The 13,112-nt window shown below is 36.2% G+C and overlaps 1 protein-coding gene across 2 annotated transcripts; it reads left to right on the forward strand.

Annotated features, from left to right (window-relative positions):
• The first annotated feature begins 707 nt into the window (after positions 1-707).
• LOC111371549 (protein GFS12) lies at positions 708-12,696 on the forward strand. 2 transcript variants are annotated; one of them, XM_022993601.1, is made up of 17 exons: positions 1,030-1,113; positions 1,696-1,891; positions 2,585-2,675; positions 2,750-4,726; positions 4,870-5,197; positions 5,297-5,512; positions 5,632-5,704; positions 5,788-5,993; positions 6,084-6,146; positions 7,093-7,301; positions 7,470-7,581; positions 8,154-8,675; positions 10,051-10,331; positions 10,587-10,830; positions 10,901-10,974; positions 11,222-11,360; positions 11,942-12,696. In XM_022993601.1, exons 3-17 carry the CDS (start codon positions 2,668-2,670, stop codon positions 12,089-12,091), a joined length of 4,602 nt encoding a protein of 1,533 aa, XP_022849369.1. In that variant the 5' UTR covers positions 1,030-1,113; positions 1,696-1,891; positions 2,585-2,667; the 3' UTR covers positions 12,092-12,696. The 2 variants fall into 2 exon arrangements, with proteins under 2 accessions (XP_022849368.1, XP_022849369.1); XM_022993600.1 differs by lacking the exon at positions 1,696-1,891 and adding an exon at positions 708-949 and having other exon boundaries at positions 1,028-1,113; positions 2,585-4,726.
• Positions 12,697-13,112: the final 416 nt, after the last annotated feature.

Here is a 13,112-nt window from a genome sequence, read left to right on the forward strand (position 1 = left end):
ATATAACGACTCATGTCACAATCACACTTTAAAGACATTTTTTATGGTCTTTTTCAAGAATAAATCGCTTTTTTTCTTAAAGTTGATTCAAAATTATCCTTGCAAATTTTGACGTCAACAATATTGACTATTCAAACTCATTTGACCACTTCATTATTTGTATGCAACGCTGTGCTTGCTGTATACATTTTAGAACAATAGGTCAATGTCATTTTTATGAGTTTAATGACCAAATTTCGACAACTTCAAAGTCCAATGAACAATGAAAGGCATTTTTCAAAACATAATGAGCAATTAAAGATGTTTTTCAAAGCAATAAAAGGCACTCTCTTACATAGCGATTTGATAACGACTTGGTGGGACGTCATTTATGTATTTCGTCACTCATTTTATCAATTTTTGTAGGGGATGTTATGTGTAACATCTAATGTTTGATTAGCCCCTGTTTGGCCCCCATTTTTTGATGTAAAAATAGGTGGAATAATGATTTTTTTGAAAAATGAGTGGTTAAAAAGGAAGTAAAAATTTTTGATTTACGTATAATATTATTTTATGAAAGATTGTGTGGTTGAAAATAGGAGAGAGAAAAATAAAATGTAATATAATTTAATGTAATGTTTAGTGACTAAAATTTAATATTTTAAATTTCGGAGACACATATATTATTGGACAATTAACTCTATTCTTGTTCATTTCAAAGAAAAATAATAATAATAAACATGAGCTGTTACTGTCTTCTTCGTTTATGCTGGTAAAAATGGATCAGCTTCAGGGCTAAGATCTTGAATTGAAATACAAATTGAAAGAAATTATGAAAATGGAAAATCAGAGAAAAATGTGTTTCGAGTGCCTTCAACGCCGAATTGAAGCTGATTTCAATTGCAAACTAACCTTCCTTTATGGTCTATCCGATTCCCCTCTCCCTTTCGGTTCATCCGCCGTCGTTCAGGTACACTTCAGCCATCTATACATATATTAACATGAATTTATGTATTTGATTATTTATTGATTTTGCTTTTTTATGTAGATGTCCAGTTCCAGTGGAAAGGCTTCACCACGATTCACATTGAACTATATGCCTTATTGCAAAGATGATTGCTTGGCCAAATACATGTATAATCTCTTACTATATTTTGTGCAAATTTTGTTGTTCAGTTGGCTTTATTGGAATTTAGCAGTAATTGTAGTATGATTTGTGTGGATTGAATTTGTTTTCTTTGTATTTAAAAAAAATTATTTGTCGGAAAGTTGAGATTTGTTTTTGGATTATATTATTATGTAGGTGATAAATGCTATAGGCTTGGTGAATGTCAAGATTCAACTAAATGCTTATTAGGATTGCTATTAAATCCATATGAAAAAGAAGCACGAATACCTTTACTCTTCGGTTTTTTCTTGACATATATACTTCTAATTTTCGGCTCAAATATGCTTAGGATGGAAGAAACTGTTGTTGGAAATTGTATATCATAATATACAAAAATTAGATGGAAACTTGGAAATAGAACAAAGAATTAAAAGCATGTTTATCATATACTTGTTTAAGAAACATTCTCGTGGATAGTAGTTTATCAATTAGTGCTAAAATATGGACACCCCCTAAATGCTTTTCAACCAAATTCTAGACGATTGGATGTACATCTAGATGCTCAACCAAGTGCCTCAAATCTCTGTTTATAATTTGTGCTGGTATAGGTTCTCTGGAATCAGGTTAGGTGTGTGAGAAGACTAAGGTTCTACAAGAGCTTGACTAGAAGAAATTGAGAGGAAATTCGGGCTTTATTGAAAAAAAGCAGTGAATTGGCAAAATATTCAGCTTCCCTCCTGGCCTATCTTTCTCCCTTTTTGCCAAGATTTGACTGGTTATAAATGATTTAGCAGGAATAGATAGGTCAATTCCTTTCTCCTCATTTACTCATCTACTGGCACACAGTTAATATCGTTAAGTTCAACCATTTCTTAGAAGTTGTTTAAGAACCATTTTTTAAGAGTTACAGCTCTTCAAGTTTGCACCAGAAAGGCTCTGTTTTGAGACATATTGTAACTATGTTTTCCAACAATCAGTGTCCACACTTCTTCAGAGTATGAAGTCAGCTTCATATTTCTGAATCTGAAACAATTTATACTCAAGTTGGATGAACTTTTTCTCCTCTTCTTTATTTCTTTACAAATTTTATTATTTTCTTTACAAAATAATATGAGTAATGGAACTCTTTGATGGTGCTTTCAAATGGAAGAACTTTAAGAGTTTATGCTTTACCTATTTATGGATTTCAAATCAAATATCAAGGATTCCAACCATTCCATATGGGATACTACAAAAATTCAAACATTCCCTTCTCAACCTAAATGATGTGGATGGAATTCCTATACAGCTCACTTTATAGGTAATACTCTATATACAGTAGCAATACATGGTGTAATGAGAGAGTTTTTCGTTGCTGTAGAAGCTGCAGATAAAGATGATGTAAAATTTCCTGATGTCAAATCATAAGCAATGTCCTGAGTTTTTAAAAATGAATCATCTTTATTTTCGTTGAATTTGTGATTCTGACAGCATTGAAATTTGCTTTCTTCTCTGCAGTGACGAGCGTTGTTCAAAAGAAACTGGAGGTGGTATTGACTGTACAAGAGATCAAAGGTTGTTGCTGGAACTAAAGCAAGACAATGCAGAGGTCAGTGTTGGAATTTCTGGTGAAAAAACTACTTCATTAGATTCTGAATCTCAGTATATCTCTAATGATGGCAGAAATATATTCCTTTTTGGGCCAGGATGTGAAATTTCAACTTGTAGATTCTCCAGTTGTTTTAATTGCTCAAGGACAATTACTTCATTGGCTCCAACTGCTCAGATTGGCCATGCTTCCTATGAAATCTTTGAAGAGTTTGCTTCAGGTTTTATATCTGGCTCAGTTGAAGATCACATTTTGCGTTCGCTTAGTCTCCTGATAGAAGGAAAGGCTGCTGGACGAGATGGCATAAACTTTCTTAGTTTGGTTGGGTTACCATCATTTGAGGAGAATGGTTTTCCTGGATGCATTAGACACCCAAACATTATTCCTATTTTAGGAATGCTAAAGTTACGCAGTCAAATTATCATAGCACTTCCAAAGACTCCATATACCCTGGAAAACATTTTACACTATAGCCCTGGTGCTGTGAAGTCTGACTGGCATGTGAAACTTTTAATCTACCAGATACTTTCTGCTCTGGCTTACATGCATGGATTGGGGGTTGCTCATGGTAATTTATGCCCATCCAACTTATTGTTGACAGAATCTTCTTGGTGTTGGCTACAATTTGGTGAGAAACAGCTGCTAAACTCCAAGGTGAATCCAACAAGTGAAGAATACTATTATCCTTCAAATGGCGGTGTTTGTTTTGAAGGATGCTCTTCTTATGGACTTTTTGCTGATTTAAAGCTCTCTGAAACTATGGATTGGCATTCTGGTTTCAATAGCTGGTGGAAAGGAGAGTTGAGTAATTTTGAATATCTGCTCATTTTGAACAGACTAGCAGGAAGAAGGTGGGGGGACCACACATTTTATACTGTCATGCCCTGGGTTGTAGATTTTAATGTGAAACCTGATGAAAATAGTGATGCTGGGTGGAGAGATCTAAGCAAGAGCAAGTGGCGCTTGGCAAAAGGTGATGAACAGTTGGACTTTACTTACTCAACATCTGAAATTCCTCATCACGTGTCAGATGAATGCCTCTCAGAACTGGCTGTTTGCAGTTATAAAGCTAGGAGATTACCTTTGAGTGTATTGCGAATAGCTGTTCGTTCAGTTTATGAACCAAATGAGTATCCTTCTAACATGCAAAGATTATATCGATGGACCCCTGACGAGTGCATTCCTGAATTTTATTCTGATCCCCGCATATTTTATTCACTACATTCTGGCATGCCTGATTTGGCTGTACCTTCATGGGCTGGCACTCCAGAAGAGTTCGTTAAGTTGCACAGAGATGCTTTAGAAAGTAACCGTGTTTCATGCCTGATACATAATTGGATTGATGTTACTTTTGGCTATAAAATGTCAGGTCAGGCTGCTATTACTTCCAAGAATGTAATGTTGCCCGCATCAGCTTCCAAATTGTGCAGGTCAACAGGACGCCGTCAACTCTTTACTCAACCTCACCCTCCACGTAGAACTATTACCAGGGGAACTTGTGAGCAGAACAATAGTTTAGCTAAATTGAACAGTCTTGCAGGCATGCAAGCTCTGCCTATTGAAACCAATTTACATGAATTGGAAGAAGCAGCATCATTTTGTGAGAATTCATGGCATTTGAATCCTCTCCACAATGTTTATTCATATGAGTGTTTGAAAGGTGTCTCCTCAACTGAAGATCATTTTAGGGACAGTTCTGTAAAGATTACATCTAGAGAGCCTCATCAAAGAATTCATGGAGGGAGCTCAACTATTGATATAAATTTTCTTCTTGAAAATATTGAGTTGGATGATCACAATTCTATGGGATATCAAGAACTATTTCTCTGGAGGCAAACAGCTTCCCGCTCAAAGATTTCTTCCAAACACATTGCAGATGATATATTTGCTGTTGGGTGTATTTTAGCTGAACTTCAGTTGAGGAAGCCGCTTTTTGACCCAAACTCATTACATTTGTACTTGGAAAGTGGTCTCTTACCAAGATCCATGCAAGAACTCCCCCATCATACACAAATCTTCGTTGAAGCCTGCATTCAGAAGGAATGGAACAGGTAAAGTTCCCTATTCCCCTTCCCTCTTAAAAGTTTTATGTCGACATGTTCAAGTGTTTTCAATTTTCTTATTTATAAGAATTACTGAAGTTGCAGTGGCAGTTCAGTTTTAGCTCAGTCCTTCCTTTTTCTTTCATGATCAGGAGGCCTTCTGCTCAGTGCCTTTTGGAATCTCCGTACTTCCCACAATCAGTCAAGTCGTCATACTTGTTTTTGGCCCCATTTCACCTTCTGGCAAAAGATGAATCCCGCCTTCGTTATGCCGCAACTTTTGCAAAACAAGGAGCTTTCAAAGCAATGGGAACATTTGGTACTGAAATGTGTGCTCCTTATTGCTTACCACTTGTACTGACTCCTGTCTCAGATACCGAAGCTGAATGGGCTTATATATTGCTTGCTGAATTCCTTAAGTGTCTAAATCTAGAAGCAGTGAAGAAACTTATTGTACCATCTATTCAGAAAATTCTACAGGCTAGTTCTTCACTTCAATTTCAATCTTTTATCTTCTTTCATTCCCATTTTCTTCGTTTCTCTGCTTCTCTTCACATACAAAAAATGATTTTGTTTCAGGCTACAGGCTGTTCACGTCTGAAGGTTTCTCTTCTTCAAGGCTCATTTATGCAGGAGATATGGAACCGCATAGGTAAACAAGCATATCTGGAGGCAATACATCCACTTATAATATCAAACCTTTGTGTTGCTCCTCATAAGAATTCAGCTGCTGCTGCTGCTGTCCTACTGATTGGATCAAGTGAAGAACTTGGTGTACCAATTACAGTTTATCAGGTCTAATTGTATCTCATGTTTTATATTATGTTATTGAAAAGAAAAATACTTTCATTTCTCGATTGTAGAAATATACTTCTTATCCAAGATTTATTCCCTTACGTATTTTAATCTTCCAGACAATTTTGCCTCTGATACTCTATTTTGGGAAAGGCATATGCAACGATGGAGTTGATGTAGTGATTAGAATTGGTATGTTCTGTGTATTGAGCAAACTGGTACTGTTCTAATAATGTTTTACTTCCACTTCTAACTTGATTCTATATAATTTTCAGGTGGTCTTTTTGGAGAAAACTTCATCGTGAAACATATTCTTCCTCTATTACGAAACTTCATTCTTTCTTGCATCTTTAATTCACATGCAAATAAGACCGAACCTGTGCAGAGCTGGGGTTCTTTGGCGTTAATAGATTGTCTGGCAGCATTGGATGGCCTTGTTTCAGTGTTGCCAAACGACATGATTGTCAAGGAGCTGATTGAAGTATAACATTAGACATCTATTTTGGATTGTGTAGTTCCCCATTGGTTGAATAACTAATATAACATTGAATTTGCTAACATACTTGTGCAGGAAGGAAATTGCCTATATGTCAAGATTCTCATGAGCAAGGATGCGGAAAATCGGGTGCTTCAGGTACTCATAATTTTTTGGGTTCTCAACTCAATGTGATCATACTCTTACCAAAATTTAAAGATTTCTTTGAGCGGTTCTTTCATTTTCATTTCCTATTTCTCCTTATACATCATGACAAATCATTTTTTTCTTTTATGCCTGTCTTGGATGTAAAAAGACCATATATGATTGCATGCAGAAATGAAATTATTTATGGAAGATGTGGCTATGAGACAAGAAATTTGCAGACTTGCAAATTGCAAGGAGTCTACCAACCATCAGAATCCCCTCCCTCCTTTGTTATATCCCTATTTTATATGTAAATGAAGAGAAAATGACGTTCATAAACTTGAGAGTAGCTTGAAATTCAGGCACATCCTTTCATACATATGCATATGCTTCTACTCGTAAAAATGTGTTTGCTAATTCCTAGTCAGGTTCATATGCGATATTAAATTTGATAATAATGATGATTATGTTTATGCTGGAATTAAAGGATATTTAGAAAAAGTGAAAATCATAAAATAAGAATTCAGAGATTAATGTGAAATAATTAGGAGACAGTTTTCATCAATAAATTGTGAGAAAAAAGTTAGTGCGGATATTGACATACAAATTGGTGAAAGACTGTTTAAATTGACACATCTTATAAGTTGACGTTGTGGAGTTATGAGCTACACTTGGAATTTATTGCTTTGCAACCAGTATTATATATACGGAATTAGATATGGTCTTATTAGGAAGTTCTTGATGAGCATAGCTTATGCAAATCTTTCATGAGATGGTTACATCTTCTGTTGAATCATTATATATGGAAAACAACAGTCCTAGAATACGTTTTACCCTCTATTTATGTTATTTCGTTTTCGAGGCCTAATCATATGCTTTTGTTTCTCTTCTGAACATTTTAATACAGTCAAGCAACTTACAAAAAAGTTCATTAATGCTGAATTACTTTATTTGCCAGGGTGCTGCTAAGAGTCTTATCAGGGTTTGTCTGCAGATTGGGCCAGATCTAACAGCATTGCATGTCCTTCCAAAACTCAAGGAATTATTTGATGAGCTTGCTTTTTCACAGGGAAAAGATAACCATTCTATTCAATTCAGAGAAAGCCTAAAGGGACCTGGAACGAAAGTGGACGAGGAAGAATGTATTGAAAGCCGCATGGACCTTGTGTGAGTCTCTCTTGCTTAACACCATGTTCTATATGGAATTATATTAAATATTTTGATATATATTAAATTTTAGGATTGACCAGGTAAAACCAACTTGATTAGGACCTTTCTCTAGATTTTAATCACATAAGAAATTACGTGCTCATATGAATTCGGAAATGTTTTCAGGTTACTTCTGTATCCTACATTTGCTTCTCTACTTGGAATAGAGAAACTTCGCCAGTGTTGTGCCACATGGTTACTTCTTGAGAAATTCCTTTTACGGCATCACAATTGGAAGGTGTAAATGCTTATTTTATGCTTCCAAGAATTTGGTTTTTTTTTTTTTCATTATGTGAATACTAATTCTTATATGCACAGTTGCATTTTAATTGCAGTAGCACTCTTACAATTTTTGGACTAAAATGGAGTGCCTGTCAAATTGTATGAAAACAATGAAGAGGAAAAAGTAAGAACTGAATCTAGAATTTCAGAGAATCACTATTAAAGTTTGCTTAAGAACTATAAAATGCTGGAAAAATTGCTTGTGTTTTATGAATTGATAAATTTTTCTAAAATGACGGCGAATGGAATGACCTGTAGAGTCTTGACACTTCATCATTTGGGATCAAGATTCCAAATAAATCTCAAGTAAACAACCGTAAATTATGCATGAAAACTTTATTTGCGAAAGTATGTGATACCTCAAATAAAAGAGAAAAATGAATCTCAAAGTTAAGTTATCTCTTATTTTGAACTTGATGAGTAATAATTCAATTATTGACCCTCAAGTAAGAGTGCTACTTTTGAACTCTATTTTCCCCTTTTTAACTCTGTACATGTGCACATCTTCTGAAACCTGTTGTGGTTCAGTGGGAGCATGCAGGGGAGCCATCTCAAAGTAGTTCGGAAAATGTAAATGGTAGAAGACCCACTTTTAACAAGGGCCTATCTGCCAATAACACACCTGCTAAACTCTTGCTCAATGGGGTTGGATGGTCAACATCACAATCTCAAGGAAAAAGAGGCACCAAAAACTTCCTACCAAATAAACATTTGTCTGCACACCATCAAAATCTAACTGAGAGCAGTATCACAAGCTCAAATTCAGGAATTCAGGAACCTTGGTATTGGTTCCCTAGTCCAGCAGCTAGTTGGAATGAACTCAACTTCACTGGCCGTGCTGGTGGCCCTAAGGACGAACTTCCATGGAAGATAAGAGCATCTATCATACAATCCATACGTGCTCATCACGGAGCTCTGAGATCTTTTGCTGTTTGCCAAGACGAGTGTACAGTTTTCACTGCAGGAATTGGACCAGGATTTAAAGGAACCATTCAGAAGTGGGAGCTGTCAAGAGTTGAATGTGTCTCTGGCTATAATGGCCATGAAGAGGTTTGCTTCTGTTCTCCATGGTTGAATCAGATTTTCTGTCTAATAATTGACCTTTTTGAATTTCAAGACTTAATAAGTAGTTTTTTGCAATAGTGAAACAGCAATGAAGGATGACTTTATTTGTTTTCTCTATCATAATCATCGTGGTTTTTACTTTTTTTTTAAACGCATATGGATAAAAAATGTAAAACTGAATTGTATAATGTATAATGTGAAGTACGTAGCACAAAAATAATGAAGCCTGAACCCACTCAACCATTAAAAGCATCTCTCATAGGAGGGATGGGATAAAAACTAAATGGTGGAAGGAAAATTCTTATTTGGTACAGAAGATGCAACATTACCTTGGATTTCAAATTTTACATTTGAAATTTAGAATTCATCGAGTGCCTTACTGTCATATTTTTCCGCGTGATTTTCTGCATTTTTTAATTTAATTCAAATTCTACTTATTATTATGCAATTTAAAAACAAAGCCATTTGATATTTGTATATGATAAGTTACACTTTGCCCCCCTCAACAGACTACATAAAAATTATCCTTCACAACTTGTGAAACCTTCAATGATCCCCAAGATTGAGGGCAATGGCTAGGTTTTTGGACAGATAAAACACTATATAATGCTAAATTATCCTTGGAATTTGACCATTTCTTTGAAATGATGAAATGATTCGCTGGTGTGTGAATGAAAAAGAAGGAACATTCATCCAGTCATTTAGTTCTGGTCCTTTTTGAATTTCATGGACATGTCTCGTAGAAAAAGTTTCGACCTCCATTGGCCTTTAAGATAGTCTCCCAGCATAAGGACTTCTTTTGTATGATAATGAGAAGGTAAACTGGGGATTGGGAGAATGATGGAAGAATTCTGAGATGGAGCAAAATAATTAGCCCTTGTTTGACGACCATTATTTGGAAACTCCTTTTTCTACATACTTATTTTCAATCACATTCGTACAATAAAATATTCTGTACGTAAACTCAATATTTTTCCCTAATTTTTAACCACACATTCTCCTAACACTATTCAAAACATTGTTTTGACCAAATAATGGTCATCAAACAGGGCTTAGTAAATTGCCTCCTTTTTTTCCTTGGAGTGGGGGGCACAAAGTATGATTTATCTTGTATATCTTTCAGGAGTGAAAGATGTTTTGCACGAACTGTTAATTGTGAACGTGAGTCAAAATATTGATTGTAAATCTTTTTAAACCAAACTAATCACAAATCTGTTTTTCGTCATTTACTAACTAATTCAGATATTGCCTTAGTTATTCTGAGAATGCTTTTAGAATTAAGTTTAGGCTGTGATATGTTACATTATGAACTTGCAGATGATAATTATAGATCTCTATGTCATTACCTCTCAATTGTCAGGTTGTGAACGACATTTGTGTTTTATCATCCTCTGGAAGGGTAGCTTCTTGTGATGGAACAATACATATATGGAATGGACAAACGGGGAAACTAGTTTCTGTATTTTCTGAGAGCTCTTCAACCTCCACAACAATGACAGATAGAGATGAAAATATGCTCCACTTTAATCCATTATCAAGTGGTATGTTGAGTACTGCATTCCATGGGAGTTCGTACACTACTATGCATCACTTGGAATTTGTTGATAGACTTGTTGTGGGCACTGGAAATGGTACTCTTAGGTAAATTACTCATCAATGGTGCTAGGGGTACATCACCATGTATCTAAGGGTGTCCATAATGGACATGGCGAGGCGCCTGCCACGCGTAGGGGCCCACAGGTGCCTCGCCAATGAGGAGGCGCCGGGTGTCCATTATGGACACCCTTAGGTACATGGTGATGTACCTTTAGCATTATTCAATTACTCGTATACAACTGAATAAAAGGCAATCTTTTTTATGCATTTGAGTTTTTTAAATTTCACTATGGCGCACAGGTTTATTGATGTCAACCAAGGTCAGAAACTTCATCTATGGAGGACTGAATCTATGGATTCCGGTTTCTATTCTCTGATATCATCAATTTGCTCGTGTGGTTCTGCCAAATTGCACCCTGATGAAACTGTTTCCTCCCCGTCGTGGATTGCAGCTGCATCAAGTACTGGTTATTGCAGGCTCTTTGACATGAGAAGTGGAAAAATCATTTCCAATTGGCAGGCTCATGATGGATATGTGACGAAGGTACATTCAAATTCTAAAGACTAGAATCATATGAAGTAATGTAGATCTTTCATTTATTCAATCCTTGCAGTTAGCTGCAGTAGCAGATCATCTACTTGTTTCCAGCTCCCTTGACAAAACTTTACGAGTTTGGGATTTGAGAAGGTAATCTATTCATTCTGCATTACCTTTGATGATTTAGCAACCTTTCATCTTGGCCTGTTATCCCTGAACACATCATGTAAATCGTATCTTGGAATGAAGTTTTCAAGTTAGATGAGTTCTTTAGCAGGTCATGCCTTCATCCCATAAGAGGAAATCTTATTGTAACTACAAAAACTTTCCTGATGATGATTCCGTCCTATATGATTGAGGCCTTATGGATGTCGTCTTTTTTATAAACAATTTACAGGAATTGGACATCAGAACCCTTACTCTTCAGAGGTTATAATGACGGTGTTTCCGGTTTCTCTGTTTGGGGACAAGATGTTATTTCAATATGCAGGAACAAAATTGGGCTTTCTACTTTAGCTACTAGCTCTGCGGATGAGGTATCCTCTCGCAACATCTGTGTTGCGTTTGTTTGTGTCCCCTTTTTGTTCAAGAATGGGCTATCGAATGGGAGCAGAACTCATACCCCTAATTGCTTCCTAGACCCATGTATAGAAACGTAGAAATTTCATGCTCATATGTCTGGTAGGCAGGCTATGACTGTAAAATGGGTGAACTCATCAGTTTCTCTTAACTGTAAATTATATGTATTTGATTCTTTTATAGCAGTAATCTAGCTGAGCATGTTTTAGTCCTTGCTCTTTTTCTCCCTACCCTACCAAGATGATTGGGCTGGACTTGCTGATACCGGACTCCTTATAACACCAAGAAGGCAATCGATCTGTAGTTATGTTGCCGAGACCTCTCTTAGATGTGAACTGTCACCTCTTCTTGTAGTACAAATTGAAATGAGCCTAAAGTGTTCAAAATCTAATTGCTGCTACTGAAGTCCAAAATGTGCATGTTTGATTTCTTAGTAGAAGATAACATCCCCCCTTGGCTAGCTTGCCGTTCTTTGTTTCCCTTATTCCTTGGCTTGAATTTTTTTCTTTTCTTTAAAGTAATCTATTTCATGGTGCAGGATGGGCAGTATAGTGTCACTCCTCAGCATCTCTATATGGCAGATAGGGAATCAAAAAACATGTCTGTGTTATCAGCTATTAGCATACTACCTTCATCTCGGTTGTTTCTTGTTGGTACAGAAGATGGCTATTTGAAAATTTGTTGTTAGGTTTATTCCATAATCACGTAGTGTGATTAATGATTTGGAAAGATTTGAGGGTTTTTGTTTCATTATAATCTTAATCTAGCAGAATACTGTAAATTTCAAGTAAATTAACCGTCTTGAGCGTGTAAATTTGGATCCCTTTTGAAGCTCCACAAGTCGAATCAATAGGGTTTAGTGTGCCCAACTGTGGAGAACTCAAATTGAACACAGATGCCATTGCCCGTGTTGGAATGACCATATTGGGGTTGGTGGGATAATTCAGGACCATAATGGATTGGCTGTGGGAGCATGCTCAAGAGCTGTTGCTGGCAGTTTTTCAACTGAGGACACGGAGACCATTGCTTTGAGGGCAGACTCAATTCTGCCGAAAAATGTGGGTTATGCCTTAATGTTGCTGAGTGCGATGCCCTCCAAGTGATTCAATGCTTGCAGTTGGACCCAATCTTTCACCCAATGCTCCTATTTTCTTTGATACTGTATCGTTACTTCGAGATGTAAATTGTGGCTCTTGTTATATTTGTAAAAATTGGAATAGAGTGGTGCACCCGTTTGCTGTTGACTTCGACTTCGGCATATGTTTATATTATAACAAACAAGATTTATTTTTAGTTCTAACAAACCTACCTTTGAGTCATGATAGTTGAAATCAAAATGAAGACTCATAGGACTAGACGAATGCACTCACGAAGAGCGAGACGATTGCCAATGCCAAGAGAAATCAAGATCAAAGCCATGAACATTAATGATCGGGCATACTGAAGAAAATTTTATTAGAATTTTTGAATTTATATGTAAAGGTAAAATGCTTTGATATTTAGCATTGAAGTCTTTAAAGCTCAAAGAAAACTTTCTTTATACTGGACGTTCTTGTAGTGTAGCGGATGTCCGGTGAAGATTTTTTACCCAACAGTAAAAAATTGGAACGTTCTGTCACCTGACTCCGCAACGGTTAGCAGACTTGTCCGATACCTAGTGGACGTCCGGTATGCTTGTTCGGTATCCTTGAGTGCTATAAATGCGACAT

This window comes from Olea europaea, chromosome 22, assembly GCF_002742605.1.
Source record: "Olea europaea var. sylvestris chromosome 22, O_europaea_v1, whole genome shotgun sequence".
Classification (NCBI taxonomy): Eukaryota; Viridiplantae; Streptophyta; class Magnoliopsida; order Lamiales; family Oleaceae; genus Olea; species Olea europaea.

Bases quoted from the DNA above. Each gene is read 5' to 3' on its own strand.
- LOC111371549 (XM_022993600.1), top strand. From the start codon at position 812: ATGAAAATGGAAAATCAGAGAAAAATGTGTTTCGAGTGCCTTCAACGC. The intron at 5,994-6,083 runs GTATAACATTAG...ATACTTGTGCAG, and splicing joins TTGTCAAGGAGCTGATTGAA to GAAGGAAATTGCCTATATGT. The intron at 10,975-11,221 runs GTAATCTATTCA...AACAATTTACAG, and splicing joins CGAGTTTGGGATTTGAGAAG to GAATTGGACATCAGAACCCT.